The following is a 15,742-nucleotide window of genomic DNA, read 5'->3' on the forward strand; positions in this document are numbered from 1 at the left end:
ATAAATGTTTTGAATTTATAAGAAACACATTTCATAATCACTCTGCCTAGCAGTAGTTTGGAAGGGGAGGAGACAGGGCAGCAGCTCCTGAATGAGTATGGGGAAAGAAGAAAGACTCAACTGTTCTCGAGAAGAAAGACCTGATTGTACTGTGAGGTTCAGAGGGTTTCACTGGGATGACTGGGAAGTAATGGGCTCTTGGCCTGCTTGTGGGAACCCGAGTGGGGAGTGCAGGTAGAGCTGGCTGGCTGCAGTCAAGGAAACAGCAAGCTGGGGAAGTCCTATAAAAAGGTATTGGATGGAAAGACTACAGCCAGCATCACTCTGACTCTCCTTTCAGCTGAGCTCCTCAACTTCAAATGTGGAATCCAACCCAAAACCTTGTATCCCAAACTCTCTGCTTTAGAGCAAATTCTTATCTGCGTGCAGCTGTTGCTCTGAAACGTGCTGCTTTTGGTTCTGTGGAGGAGGAGGTCTAGTTAACTTGGTTTTTCTAAGCAGCAAAGAGAATCGTGTACAGAGCAGTGCTGTGTGCTCTGAGCTGCTCTGGTTTGGTCTGATAGCCCTGAACTGCCACTAATTTGTTCTTTCTGGGAAATTCCTTTTTTTACCCCTCCTCTTTGCCTCTATTTCCTCATGTCTAAGGAAGCACAGGAGACAAAAGTAACACCAAAAGGCTTGATGGATGAGTAGGAAGTGCAGAAAAAGTGCAATCCCTCATCTGCACTGAGCTGTGAAGCTTTCATACATGATGACACTGAAATACTCCAGAAATGAGCCAGTGTTGGAAGCTGATGACAGGGAAGAAATAACTCCGATTTACACTCCATGATTCACACTCCCCCAGACACTAAGGGTTAATATCTTCCTTTCGAAGGACGAGGATGCCCTGGGGTTGTGGAAGGGGAGGGGAATGAAATCCTCTCTTGCAATAAGGAGGGGAATCTTGGAGTAACTGCCCAAAAGTGCGTCTCCTTCGTCTGAGTCAGGAAAGAAACCGTGCCAAGTCGAAGGGATTTATTTCAAATTCTGGCTCATTTTGACTCCTATTAACTCTAAATGAAGACCAGCTGGGATCAGCCTGCCTTCCCCAGCAGCAGAGACTTGCTGTGAGGGTGAATGGCCCCTTGGCTGCTGGGGAGCAGCCTCAGTCACTGCAAGTGGTGCTTCCTCAGGGACTGGGAGAATCCTGTGATTCCCTGCAGGACTCCCAGGGCTCACAGGCAACCCTGGTCCAGTCCAAAGGTTTCAATGGATTTGGTGGACTGAGCCACAGAGAGCAGAATAGCAGGAAAAAAATGCCACTCAATAAAATCTCTCAAACAACAAAATCCAGCATATACCTCTCCATAAAGTGTGATGTTTAGACTCCCACAGAAATGCAGGAGGCTGAGCCTGGGGCCATCAGTGACGCACCGATCATCAAAGCAAGAGGAGAAGCTGATTGCAGCTACAGGCAGAGGTGCCCAGGGATGACCATGTTGCTTCTAGAAGGGGAAGGAGAGAGACCTGGGACTGCAGTTACATGGAGAGGCATCACCATCATTCTCATCCTCTTCAAAGCAAAGAGTTTCAGCGTGTTTGACTACATTCCTGAGCAAATTTAATCACCTCTGATTTTTGATGCAAGGCAAATACCTGCTTATGGCTTTGCTGGATATCATTCCACATGAATAATGATACTCCAAGGACACCCCATGACCAAGTGCAAGCACCTCTGGCTCTGGAAACTGGTCTCCAGTCTAGGAACTGGCCCTGCTGATGTAGCAGCTGCTGGAAAGGCTGTAGGGCATGGCCTGTTGTGTCTTCTCTTCCTGGTCCTGCTCTGCCACCAACTGACCTCCAGCATGACCCTGGGCAAGTCATTTTGCTTGTGCATCTACTCCTAACACATTATTCAAGGCCAAGATTAGGAGCAACACTACTCATTTCCCAGATTGTGTGTGAGGAGGTCGCTGTTATCACTGACACTGCTGGGGCTGTCACAGCCCTCCCATGCACACCAAACCCAGTGAGCTCCATTCCTTCTCCTGCTCAGTCAGAGGGTGACCCCACACCCTTCAGCTGATGGAGTTGAAACTTCTTTCAAGTAAGAGCTCCACAGACAGCCCATGGTCCAGGGCACGAAAACCAGCTTTTCCAGGAAACAACAGCTCAGCACATTATCCAAAAAACCATAAATTCCTGCATGGAGAGCAGAGATTAAAACCAGCAGTGACTCCAGGACTGTCCTTCGGCAGCCTCAGTGCTTCCAGGGAGCTGAATGCCATGGAACTGATGTGGTGCTGCCAGCTGAGCTGAGCTCATGTGTGTGGAGTGAATGGCTGGATTCAGTGACAGCAGGGTGAGGAACTTTGTTGCAGAAAACCTTTGAATCATGTTTTCAGTGGCAGGAAACAGAAAAGAACAAAGAGCAGAAACCACTCTGGGACAAATTCTGCTGTAAGTGATGTTTGGACAACTTTGTGCTAGAGCAATGTGTTGGATGAGGAGGAGCTCCTGCTCTGCCTGGCACTGCAGAGCACAGACACCAGTCCCATCTCAGCTGGGACCACACTGCACCATTGCTGGAGCAGCTCTGCTAGCTCAGAGAGAAGGTCCATCCTGGCCAGCAAGTTCTCCTTCCTCTTCAGGGTTGTAGCCTGCAGACGAAGGAGAGACAAGGAAGATCCTCAGGACACCACGCAGTGCTGCATGTGAGGTTGGTGCTGCTCAGGGGAATGATGTGGCTGCGACCACAGCGCTGGAGCCAAGAACCACGAGTTCACTCTGTGATCTGTACTGGGCTGGAGAGTGGCTTGATCCTTTCCAAAGCACTGGGAATTCTCCTCAAAAAGCCTTCTCAGATCTCCACCCCAGCCCAGCTCTTTCGCTCTACTCTCTTGAAGAGCGAATGAAAGGACTTTGGATCTTGTTGCGCCAGAGCAAAAGGATTTATAACCCTTCAAGCTCTTTTGGGCTGATGGTGCACATCTGCACCATGCAGCAGGGCCGGCACACACAGCCAGTTCTTCTCTGATGTAATAGTTGATGGTGATTTAGGCCATTGGAGTGTCTGGCTCAAAGCTTTTCAAGTCCTGACGTGGCTTGAATGACACTGCAGATAGGATTTCAGGTTAAAAAGGAAGTGGAAAAAGAACTTGACTCCCAGTTTTGCTGAACAATGAGGGATTTTCTTGTTTCAGAGCATGTTGTATTTCGGTACTTCCAGGCTCTCCAATTGCTTTCCTGGAACTGTAAAACCCTTGCTATCAGATGTCTGCCATGTATGACAACCAGCACATTACGAAAACCGCAGTGCAAAGCCAGGGAGTGTAGCTGGAAACCCACCACCTCTCTGCTGCCAAATGGCTTGGGCCTTCCTCAGCCACTGCTGGATCTGTTGTCCTCCCAGGGAAGGGCTGGAATTCGTGTTTTCTGCCGGTGGAGAGGAGAAGCAGCCGAGGGGAGCACTTTTGGTGGGGGAGATTGCTCTCAGGGTCCACTTGCCCTTGACCATGCTGCTGGTCGCACACCAGTGATTGACCTTTGGCTCTTAGCATCCTGTGTTGTGCTGGGCAGCACTGATGGGCAGCCAGATCCTTTGTCAATGCATGTTACTCTCCAGTGCTGTTCTCCTGGTGTTCCATGCTTTGTGGACTATCCCTTCACAGCCTTACAGGCCAGCAGGTAAACTATCTTTTTCTTTTGGCAAACCACACTAGGACACTTGCATTGCTGATGGATGCCTCGCTCAGGTTCAACAGGCTGCTGTACCTTCCAATCTTCCCTCATACACAGAGACATATCCTTGTCCTGCTTTTCCCATTCAGAAAGCCTGGATCGCCAAGGGACACCTCCTGCTGCTGTTTCCCACGTTGTTGACCCTGGGGTCTGTGTCTCCAGCCAGTCTCTCTGAATGCAGATGTCCAAACAGCCCCTGGGGTTCTGTGAGGGGAAGGGAATTTCAGCCCTTTTCTGCTCAAACAAGCCAACCAGAGGACAAATGTCCATGCCCAGAAGAGAATCAAGGACAAGTGGAGGCAATAAGTTAGGATTAGAGAAGATGGAAACCACTGGGAGGAGATAATATGCGAGTTGGCAGCTCAGGGAAGGTGCACATCTCTGATGTGAGTTTTGAAATCTCAAGTTGATCTTGCACTAGTCCTCTGATTTCTCTCTTATAACCAGAGGGACAACTGGCACAATCCTCCACTGAGCAGGAACTGGAATTGAACGGAGCAGTGTGAACTTGGACAGAGTGACCAAAAGATAGAGGATACTCACTTATCTCAGCTCCAGCTGTCTTGAGCTGTGCCAGCCACAGCTGTGAGACTCATGGACCATCTCAGCTGCCAGGTTTGTTTGCTGAAATCCATTGGCTTTGAAACACGTACAAACTACCCCTGGAGACTCGGCTGGGGCCTCCCTGCTGCTTTGCTGTTTGAGATTCAAAACCACAGTGGAAACAGGTTTTCAGATATGTTAATACTGGAAAAGGCTGAGCCAAGGCAAAGCTAATGATCTCTGAAAAATGTTTCCTGCGTGCTGAGGGAAGTTTGGTCATGCTCAGGAGGTCATGCATTATCAGCACCAGGATGGCTTTCTGGAAAATGAAGCCTTGCTCAGCAAAGCCACATGTGTCCCTGCTGTAGGCACAGATCACTGGGTCAATGTCTCTCTGCATGACCTGGAAGAGCAGCACAGACTCTTTGTGCTTCCTCCAGCTTTCCAAGGTGCTCCAGTGTATCCCTGCCACCTACCAGCTCCCAGGAAGCTCTAGGACTGTGCAGACCCAAGAACCACTAACCTCCTTCCAGCCCTCATGCTGGCCCATTGCCACACGGGGTGTGAGCTGGTACATGTCCTGCCAAGTTCTCCAGCTCCTACCTGTTCTACGGCTGCGCAGGGCGCTGCCAGCACTGGGCCTCTGCCCCAGGCCAGTGTGTGCAAGATGGGCTGAAAATGCACCAGCAGTGAAGTCAGATCATTTCAGAGCAATCAGGCACCTCATTTCCTATGTCTGTCATGAGGACACTTGATAGTGAAGTGCCACATTCCTGTAGACATAAGCAAAGTAAAGATTAAGACTAAACATGTCCTTGGTGTTAAGGTTAAATCTTCAAGAAGTGGGGTAGCTGCAGGGACTTGTGATGAAAAGGGTTTTTCCAGAGCCTGTTGCTGTTTGTGGAGGACATGTCCCTGTGGGTCCCCTCTGGTGTAACTCAGGGCCAAGCCAAGGTGGAGGAGAAGTTTGTCTCTGTGCCCATGACTGCAGACAGGCATCAGCTTCCTCAAGGCTAACATGAGACTCTTCCAGAAGCAGAAGATGAGCTACACAATCCCAGCTGGATGTCAGTTTGTTGGCACAGGTAATTGCACAGATCCCTGTGTGTGTGTCTCTCCCACTAATGGCACAGAAGCATCAACCTTTCCCCTGTCCCTTTTGTAGCCGAGCAGGATAGCCCAATACTGGAGTAGAGGCAAACATCTCTAGAGCAGGAAAACATCAGTGGATCCAAGCAGTAATGCAGTGAAGCACAGATATAAGGACTCCTGAGTGTCATGCCAGGAGAGACCAAATGAAGATGCAACAGCTAAGGATAAAGTTCTCCTTAGAACCACTTAGAGCATCACGCAGCGTAACAGTATCACATCTGATGCATTAAAACCATATGCAACAGTCTCTGCAGCACATCCAAACCCAACAGGCTTCCTCCCTGCAATCCAAGTGCCTCCAACACCTTCCCAAGCAATTTCCATGCCACCCTACAAATCCTGGACAGCAGTTTGTCACTGTGCAACCTTGACATTCGCCCTTGGGTGAACACCTTCACAACTTTTCCCTGACAAGATTTTTTGCTATCTTTGTCCAGCAGCCTCAAACCTCTCTGTGCATGGTGCAGTTTGTGGAGGGCTGTGCCTGTAGTGGCTTTTGTGGTATGTCTTCCAGAGGATGGCTTGGCTGGATATTCCAGCTTCCACCCCTCAGCTGGAAAGGAGTGGGTTGCAGTTATCTCTAGAGGTTTGCATCTCTGAGCTGTAAACCTTATCTTGACAGAAGGAAGATCCCACTAATATTTGCACCTTTTCTCCATGAAATAATAGAAGTCTCAAAAAGAAAAAAATGGGAAGAGAAAAAGTATTTGTACTTCTGTCAGAGGACTTCCAGATTTAAATGACCTCAGTGAGCACAGGAACACCAGCCTGTATATTAGGTAACAGCATTTGGCAAGGGAGACAGCACTATCTGGAGCCTATGCAGGTCTCAAAGTCTGCTTGAGTTTAGGCATAAGGATATACAAAGAAGCATATTAAAATAGTAGATGGAAATACAGCACTCGCCAGTAAAAAAAACAAAAGGGAGTGATTATGAGCAGGAATCTTGGCTCTATCGACGACTCTTTTTTTTTTTTTTTAGAAATAAAACAGAAAACAGCATCATGTTCCCAGGCACATACTGGCAGACAGCAGAGTCTGAGAGAATCTATATTTTATACTTTATAACTTAATATGGCTTTTGCATGATTTTAGTGTTTTTATTGGTTCTTAAAACATGCACAATATAAACACGTGAACCAGCCAGAAGTACAGCACATGGAGGGTGACTCTCCATCTGTGCCAGCCTGCAGCTGGGAGGGAGCTGGGGGGCTGGGACCACCCTGGCCTGTGGTGTGGTCCCAATCCTGAAAGGGCTCCCTATGGCTACAGAGGCTGTGGCCAAGGGTGGCCTTATTTGGGGCAGGACTAGAGGCTTATTCTGCACATTTATGGTGCTGCACCACAGTATTAAGCCAATGTTTCCACTTTCTAGTCGAGTCAGTGCTCAAATCCCAACCTCAGCCCAAAAATAACATAAATCCATCTCCTTTGCTGCTTCCAGCCCCTCACACCCTTCTCCCTTCCCTCCTTTAGGCAGTCACAACAGCACCAAAAGGAAAATCCAGCATTCTTCTGCACTGAGCATCCACCCAGTGCTCGGCAGTACCTGCCTGCCCTGATGCTTCCCACCCTCCCCAGGCTGGGATTTCAGAGCTGCCATCAAACTGGGGCTACTCCTTCCTTTCCCACAGATGTGTGGGGTGGGAGCTGGTGTGTTCTCTGGCAGCACAAGGGACAAGACCTGTGCTGCAGCCAGGAGAAACTCTGCCCCTTGCAATGCTCTGTACCTCCCTCTCTAACACCTTGTGAGATAGTCCATCTTACCTTGGGAGATGGCTCACCTTACAGATCCACCTTGGGAGATGGCTCATCTTACAGATCCACCTTGTGAGATGGCTCATCTTACAGATGCAGGAGGGAGGCACTATATCCCAAATCCCACAGCAGACCAGAGAAGTGATCCACATCTCAAGTGTGAATCCCGACTGAAAAACCAAACCATCTCCTTGATGCAGTTTTTCCCCAAAAGAACTTACTTTACGGCAACACTTGCAACACGTCACATCTCAGGTGACCTCCTGCCCTAAGCAGTGTCCTGGCTCACACACTCATTGCTGCAGGGAACCCATGGATTGCCCAGGGCTGGTTTCTCAGACTCACTCGGACACCTGTGATGCCGGGATATCCAGGAGGGCCTTCTTTTCCCTTCAGTCCTTCACTGCCTTTTTCTCCTTTCTCTCCCTCCAGGCCTTGCTCTCCTTTGTCTCCCTGTGGAAGAGAGGAGAGTGGGAGGTTTTCATAGCTACACAATACATGGGTCACTGTACATGGCTCTTGCAAGGAAAAAACCCACCACATAATTAATATCTCAGGAGCCTGAGAGGAAGAGAGCCTGTAAGCAAAAGGATGAATGAGGATGAGTCATTATACACTTGACATTTAAAAAAGGAGCAAAACTAGGTCTCTTGTCTTTAAAATCTCTTGGCTGGAGGAGAAGGAACTCCCCCATTACACAGGGTAACCTGAACCTCTTTCCTTCTGCTGCAATTAGGCCTGAACCTCCCACGTGAATGAGGCAGGCAGACAAGATGTGAAAGTCTCCCTTGCCTCACTCAGAAGCACTGAGCTTGGGATGCTGAAAGATTTTTAATAGGTTGGGTTTGTCTGGAGTGGCTGCTTGGCTTTCACTGCCAAATGGGAATCAGCCCAGAGCGCAAATAAACGCTCTGCGAATCAGTGTCACTGTGCCCTCTGAAGGACTTGTGGTCCAAGCAGTAGGTATTGTGTCCAATCACTGTTCTTAAAATGACAGAATCATAGAATCATTTGGGTTGGAAAAGATTCCTGAGATAACAAGTCCAACTGTTAACCCAGCACTGTCACAACCATGACCAAACCATGTCCCCTGGTGCCACTTCCAGGGATGATGACTCCACCACTTCCCTGGGCAGTCTGCTCTAATGCCTGACCACCCTTTCAGTGAAGAAGTTTTCCTTAAACTCCCCAAGTGCAAAGAGCCTTTGAAATTCAGGAAAAAATCTGGCAGATAATGAAATTTCAGTATGGGACAAGAGCAACCAGCTGGAATGCAGACCAGAAATACAATCACAGAAGTGTAAGAGTTAGAAGTAGTAAGTTTGGAGCTGTTTTTCTTGTATCAAGATAAATAAAATATTGAAAATATTTTGTATTATTCAGTACCATTACTTAAAATTATGTAGAGACAATCAAAAAAGTCAATTTTATACTGAGAGCAGCACCTGCAGCAACCAGCCTCAACTGAATCATTTTCCACTTGCACCTGCACTAGTGAGTGCTCAGCAACATCTCCTCTGGTTAAAGGGCAGAGACACATCTGGTGAACTGTCCAGAGACACGTTTGGGTTGGAAAGTGTTGGTTTGCTTCAAGAGCTCTTGGCGACAGTCAGTGGTGCAAGAGAATACAGAAGCCTTGACTGTCTTTAAGGAAGAGTTTTTGGTCCAACATTCAGAGATAAGCAGCAATAGAGCCACATGGCAAATAGTTTAACCAGAACGAAGCAATAAACTGCATTGTTGTGGGGTCTGCTGCTTTTTCTTTCCATGGAACAAAATTACTGGCCTGTTTGGAAAGGCTGGGACAGGAATCAGGTCCTGTTCCAAAGGCAGGGGAGCAAACTCCCAGCAGCTAGATACAGAGTGAGCCCTGAGTGGGCACTTGGGGCTCTGCCAAGGGGAAGGGGGGTCTGGTTTCTTTACTTGCTAACGTAGTTCTGGTCAATGGTGCAGGAGAGAGTGATGGACAATTCCTCATTTCCCTTGCCAGGCCCAGGAATTCCTGATTAGTTGGAAATAAGATCTGTAACAACTCAAATAAAACAGACAAATTGCTGGAAACCAGACTTTGACGAACTTGACCTTTTTGGAGATCTGATCAGATGCCAAAAATGTGGGCAGAGGAGTGAAACAGGAGGAGTTTGTTCCGTGTGCTTGCAGAAAAGTAGTTCTTAGAGAGAGCAGGGCAGAGGTTTATTGCACAGAGGACCCAATAACACCCTTGGCTGCATCCTAGTCCCAGGAATCACAGGCATCTGAGTGCAGAGAGATGTGTGTGAGAGCTGAAACACAGCACAGGAGTGAGGCTTACCTTGACCCCATCCAGCCCTGGTGGCCCAGTGTCCCCTTCCAGCCCAGGTTCTCCCTGCAGGCAGAAACAAGCACCATCAGGCTGAGCCTAAGCATGATTTTCTCTGAGCTTTCTGCAGTTGACTCATGGCAGCAGCCAGGCTGCAGTGATGGGAGCCCAGCACTGCACTCTGACACGTGTCCTATCTCATACCCTAACGCTCAACAAGCTCTTCCTGGAGCAAGAGCAGGAATTCAGCCTCTTGCTTTATTCTGAGCCATAGTTTCTCCTCCATGGACCCATTACTGGCCTGTGGGAAGACCTTCCCTGTGTGAAAAGGAGCTCAGCCTGTATTCATTTAACCTGGGGCTTCCCCATCCTGCTCCAACAACTGACCTCAGTCCTGAGAAGGGACACAGCCCCTGCCAGCTTCAATCCATGCATTCATCCCACCCCAGCTCCCTCCCATGCATGCACAGTGTAGCCAGTGTTTCCCTGTTTAATGCCTCCTCCTGCTCCAGTACCCCCTGCCCTGTGAGGACGCAGCCTCTGGCAAACAGGAGGAGTCTGTTCCCACATCTGTTCCCACACTGCCCCTTTCACACAGGAGGGTGCCACAGTGTCACTGTGGCTCCTGAGGGGCTGCTGAAGGCTGGGGAGCTCAGGCTGACAGGCTGTGTGAGGAAGGTGCTTCCACTACCCCAGAAGGAGCAGAGGCTGTGAGGGCTGTGGGGTGCCCAGAGCTGGGTCTGCCTGCCCAGGCTGTTGGGGAGCAGGGACAGAGCCTCTGGTGATCTGATAAGGCTCAGAAGCCCCAGCAGAAGATGACCATACTCACTCTTTGACCAATGAGCCCTTGCTCTCCAGGGATTCCCAGCTGGCCAGGATCACCCTGAAAAGAAGGAAACACAGACATGGAGACAAGCTGTTTACTGATGGCAAGTGAACATAAAGCACTTCCCATTGCACCCCTTGTTTTGACTTTTTCTTTCTTTCTGGCACACAAACAAATTCACTTCCACCTTCAAGGGGCTCCAAAGGCCCAGCATAGGACTGCACATCTCACAGGCTCTGTTGCAGTGGTGCTCAACTGGACAGGAGTCAAGGAGTGCTCTGTGCTTCCTGCAGCTGCAGAGCCAGAAGGTATTCCCTGGCATGGCCCTTCAGTGGACAAGCAGCAATGCTGGGTGCAATGTGGCATTGTGGCAGACAAGACCAGAGCGAGAAAGAAAAACATGGACAGTTTTTTGAGCCCCAACCCCAGGGGAAGAACCTGAGCCTTTGATGGCACCAAAATGACTGAACTGAAGGAGCTGGCAAACACATGGATCTTGATGTGACTGCCAGGTTGCAAGGTAGCACTGGGGGTACAATGCCCATGGGGCAGCTCCCTCCTGTGTGTGCCCATCCAAGCTATCTGCTACACAAGGAAAAGAGCTCAGGAAATGCAGAGGCATCAGGAGCAAGAGGTTTGAGCTGTCCATACATCTCATCCCACACCAAACTGGTCTGCAAGTGATGGTTGCCCAGACCAGTCTGGGTGCAGCTCCTCCAGCTTGGAGTAGGAGCAGGATGGGACTCTCAACCCTTGACTTCCCAGCAAGGATGTGTTGCACTGATAGGGGATAAAGGGATGTCTGTGCAAATCATTGTGTCCTGCTCCCAAGCAGGGCAGCCAGGAGAGCACAGGAGCTGAAACACTCGTGCAGTATCAGGATGCCAAAGACACGGTAGCTCCAGTGAAGTATCAGAAGATCTGCCAAGGAAAACATGGCAAAGGATGGGGCTGAGGGTGGGAGTGAAGAGCAGCACAGAGGAAATAGCATTTAATCCCTACATAGAGTCTGTTCAAAAGCTCTGCTCACAGGAGTGAACCTTCAAACCAAGGGGGTTAGGATAAAATAAAAACCCCTCTGAGCTGCTCAGCACAGGGACCTTATTCAAACAAAGAGATGGCTTTTAAAGGCCCTTCCATGTGGACAAGAAGGTGCATTCATGGTCTGGAGCAGGGCACCCTTCCCCCATAACCATCAGAGAGGTTCAAGTCCCACAGATCTGAGGCTTGGAAACTGTGGCAGAACCTGGTCTGAGAGTATTTGTGAGTTTGGAACCTTTCTAAGACTCTTCTTCTTTCACATTAGAAGCTGCCTGGATCTCTGGGTCTCAAGGACTCCCCTCTCCACTCTGAATTTGGACCAGCAAGAGAACTGAACTTCATTTCCAAGGCCCTTTGTAGCTCTTGAGGCAGAAGATCCTTGAGATGTTGCTTCTCCCCAGCACTGACAGCCTCCCCCTTGGAATGGGGCTCAGGAATTTGTAACCAAAGGCTTAAAGTCGACCCAATTCTACTTTTTAAACTCTATGTTTTATTGAATACACTGTCTGCTTTGGCTGCTGGAGGGTGCACCTGTAATGTCACTCATTCCTGCAAGAACACAGGTTGCTATTATCTCCCTGGTCTGAGAGAGAAATTGCACTAAAGGTTTTTCTTACCTTCATGCCAGGTTCACCTGCAAGGCCACGTTGTCCCATTGAGCCAGGCGGTCCCTGGGAAAAAGAAACAGACCCAAGATAATGAAAAAAACCATTGTAACCAAGTAGAAAGCAAGATCAAAGGCCTAATTCCTTTAGCAGAGCCCTCCAGGGACAGCCAAGCCCTGGTTGCAATGCAATTACCTCCCTGGAGCTGGCTCGGGGTACACAGACAGCATCAAAGAGGCTCAGTACCCCTCGTGCCTGGTTCCTGGGGGGCTTTGCTCTTCTCTCATGCTTTCCCTGTCCTCAGCCTTCTCTGCCAAGCTCCCTTCTCTACCTCCTTCCAACCCCTCTGCTTTCTAGGGTTAGTAACTGCACTGGGGAGTAGCATTGAAACTAGCTGGGAAAGAAGGGAAAGGTCCAGAATGAGACTTGAAATCTTTTCACAAGGGTCCAGCAGGCTGGCTGATACAGTGGAGAACAAAAATGCTTGCTGTGCTCTTGCTCCCTGCAGCCCCATTTCCCCAGGAACACTGGTGTGAGCACTTTCTCCATGCCACTGATCTCATTTTGGTGAGGGTTAAGCTGCCCTAGAAGCCACAGCTTCAAGCTGAGCCTTTGCCCCCTGTTCCCAGAGAGGTAGGGGTACACCAGTGCTGCCAGCTAAAGGGAGCCAAGAGCAGTGAGGTTGCACCAAACCCTCCAGGACAAATTCTGGCTAGATTATAGCCTTAATATCCAACACCCAGTGTTCTCTGGCTGCACTGGGCCAGTGAACATCAAATGCCAAAGGCATTGATGATGCTTGGATCAGAGATCTCATCCCAGGACTGTCTCTGGGCTGGACTCGCTGAGAGAGAGTGTCTGGCTCCTGTGTGAGCACAGACCCTGGTAGATGGGCTTGGAATCCCTCAGAGAGCCAAAATTGAGTGCCTGACCTGGAAAATCATGGGAAGGAAGATAGGAAGATGGAATACAGGAGAATGACCCTGCAAACTGTTCCCCCTCAGTGTCCAGGGCCATGTGCAACTCAGAGATAGCAAAGTCACAGTCATTAGCTATCTTTAGTACTGGACTTACTGGCAGCTTTAATCCTTGTACATTTTCTCCTACCTCTGGGAAGCATGGGGAATGAGAGTCTGTAAAACAAGCTCAAAGATAGGACACTAAAGCTTCTCTTTAAAGGATTTGAGTGGTTTATTTACTTATGATATTTGCATTCCGGACAACAATCTCCCTTCTTTTTACAGTTGGGAATAAAGGAAAAAAGAGCACATAGTCAAGGGAGCTGCCCAGGGAATAAAGCCAGTTCCTGGCTTGCTGAAATGGATTCAAGCAGAGGAGGGAGCAGGGTGTGTGTTGGGTTTGTGAACAAATGGTCAAGTCACGCAATGAGAAAACTCAAGCTCCAATGAAAGCAAAACTCCTGCTTTGGTTTCTCCAGAGGTGCCAGTGCAGAGAAAGGCTCCTGGAAGAGTCACAGATTTGAATGAAGCTCTGTACTTTCTTGGTTGGCAACATCCAGAGTGGCTCGGTAGCAGCTTTCCAGCTCCTCGGTGTGGTTTACCACGCTGAGAGCCTGCTCCATCCAGTCTAGCAGCCATGAGAATGGAAACTTTCATGACTCACACACTTTGCATAGACTGCACTAAAAGCCACCTTTGCTGCTGAGTGAAACATCATGTCTGTATTACAGCTCAGGACCTGTGGAAAGGAGCTACCCAAGGGGAACTGGCACACCTGGTATAGAGAGCCAAGAGTATAATAGTTCAAGGTGGAGTGAAATCAAGCCAAGACTGCAGAGGAGTTGGGGGAAACCATGGAGGCATCTCCTGCACTCTGCTGGGGCACTGTTTGGCAGCTGCTGCTTGGTTATGGGATGTTTGTGCCACTGCTTCATGGCAACGACAGCCCAACGGCCCCGTCAGCAGCGAAGGTCTCTGAGCTGCCTCCACTGGCTGCTGTGGTGTGTGCTGGGGCTGCCATGGCAATCCAGGCAGGCTGGCAAACCTGTCTTGTGGCAGCAGCAGCACGGGGGAGTGGGAAAGACCAGTTTTCAGTTGGAATTGTTATTGTATTGGGTCCCTGACTCTGCACCCTGGTGCGAACAGTTGGTCCCTGCTGTGGTCACCTTTGAAATGTTTCTCTTGCTGTGAAGATGGGTCTGGATATCTACCAACTGGGTGTCTATGGCCTGTGATGATTCTTAAATTTCTGATTTCCACTGCTTTGGCAGCTGACTTTCAGACTTCAGAGAAATCCTTCCTACTCATTCCACACCTGCAGGTGTGCAAGGCTGTGCCCCTGCACATTTACTCCTCCCTCAGTCCTGCCACTCTTGACACGTGGAGAAAACAAACAGGAGAAAAGATCAGACCTACCTTGTGCCCCATTTCTCCCAAAGGCCCAGGTGGCCCCTGTGGTCCTTGTGGCCCCTGAAAAAGAGACACACAAGGTTCTTTTAATACAACTGTTTTAACTTCTGAAGGGCCATCACTTCCATGGTCTGTAAGAAAAAACACAATTCCCTCCCACATCTCAGGGGTGCTGTGCAGCATGCAAGAGACAGCCAGTGAGATGGAGAAGTCAGCAATGGGTGTGCTGAGGCACCTTAACAGGCAAAGACCTCAGAAGACCCTTCATCTTCCTGGCTCCCATCTAAACCAACTGCAGTTGGCAACCTGAAAGTGCCTGGTTCACCCTCTGCCTTCACAGTCCAGGATGTCCCCCACAGACACAGAGAGCAGGAGAAGATCCCTCTTACTGCTTTGGTGGTCCTGTTGGCCCTCCTTGAGGTCTGTGTCCACCTGCCATCCCCCAGTGCCTCCTCCAGAGCTGTGGGCTCAGCTCTGATATTGGCATCCCTACTGGTCCCTCTTTCACTCTAGCTACCAGCCCATTCCAACTCCTCCTGTCATATCTGATCCTGTCCCAGACTCAACCTCACCCTCTTTTCTACCTTTCCTTCCCTTCCAAAATCCATCCCAGGCTGTATCCTACACTCTTCCTGCTTGATCCATAGCCCAATTTTGCTTTCCAGGGGTCTGACCTTGTGTTTCCTTATGGCTCCTAGGAATCTAGCCAAGTCTTTCACATCTCTGGCAAGGACAGAGAAGCTGGAAATGGGATAAGTGGTGGGGAAGAGAAGACAGAGAAAGAAATGAAGTGTTTGTGTGTGTGTGTGTGTGTGTGTGTGTGTGTGCTAGGAAAGACAGATGAAGAGAGAGTGATAAGACACTTGCCGGGTCGCCTGGAGCCCCTTTTGCTCCTGGAGGTCCAGAAGGTCCTTGGATACCCTAGAAAAATTAAAACCACCAGGGTCAGCTCGAGCCCTGCAGCAATCTTTCATGCCTCTCAGCAGTAACATGCATCTCACAAGTGTTCCAGGAAAAGGAGTGGGGAGATGGCCCTCTAAGTGTGAGACAGTCCAAATTCTTTCTCCTAGACCAGGACTCAAAATTTATGGACTTAAGTGAAAGTAAGGTTATGCAAAGAAGCACAAAGGATGGACACTTACTGGGAAGCCACGTGCTCCAGTCTCCCCAGTCTCCCCCATCTTCCCCTGTGAACACACAGTTACAGCAATTAGCAGCTGGGAACATGCTGACACACCTGTGGTGTTTCTGCCAGGAGAAGCTGCTGCTCCCTGGGGCACTGTGTACATGTGGGTGCCTCCATGGGGTCTGACACCATGCCAGGTTTGCCAGGCTCTGGCTCTCACAGAGGACATACCTGCAGCCCATCTGGCCCTATCCTTCCTGGCTCCCCTGGTCGGCCCTGCAAAACAAAAAGAAGACACTT

At 49.5% G+C, this 15,742-nt stretch overlaps 1 protein-coding gene across 1 annotated transcript in view; it reads right to left on the reverse strand.

The window, feature by feature from the left end:
• The window catches only part of COL27A1 (collagen, type XXVII, alpha 1), a gene marked incomplete at its 5' end in the record, with an annotated part of 139,000 nt that overhangs the window by 25,542 nt on the left and 97,716 nt on the right, over positions 1-15,742 (reverse strand). Inside the window, 8 exons of the mRNA XM_009077373.1 lie at positions 7,522-7,629; positions 9,488-9,541; positions 10,305-10,358; positions 11,960-12,013; positions 14,323-14,376; positions 15,184-15,237; positions 15,459-15,503; positions 15,674-15,718. Coding sequence (XP_009075621.1) covers positions 7,522-7,629; positions 9,488-9,541; positions 10,305-10,358; positions 11,960-12,013; positions 14,323-14,376; positions 15,184-15,237; positions 15,459-15,503; positions 15,674-15,718 — 468 coding nt within the window. The remainder of the gene's footprint in view (positions 1-7,521; positions 7,630-9,487; positions 9,542-10,304; positions 10,359-11,959; positions 12,014-14,322; positions 14,377-15,183; positions 15,238-15,458; positions 15,504-15,673; positions 15,719-15,742) is intronic.

The sequence above is a fragment of the Acanthisitta chloris genome, unplaced genomic scaffold, assembly GCF_000695815.1.
Source record: "Acanthisitta chloris isolate BGI_N310 unplaced genomic scaffold, ASM69581v1 scaffold3966, whole genome shotgun sequence".
Taxonomy (NCBI): Eukaryota; Metazoa; Chordata; class Aves; order Passeriformes; family Acanthisittidae; genus Acanthisitta; species Acanthisitta chloris.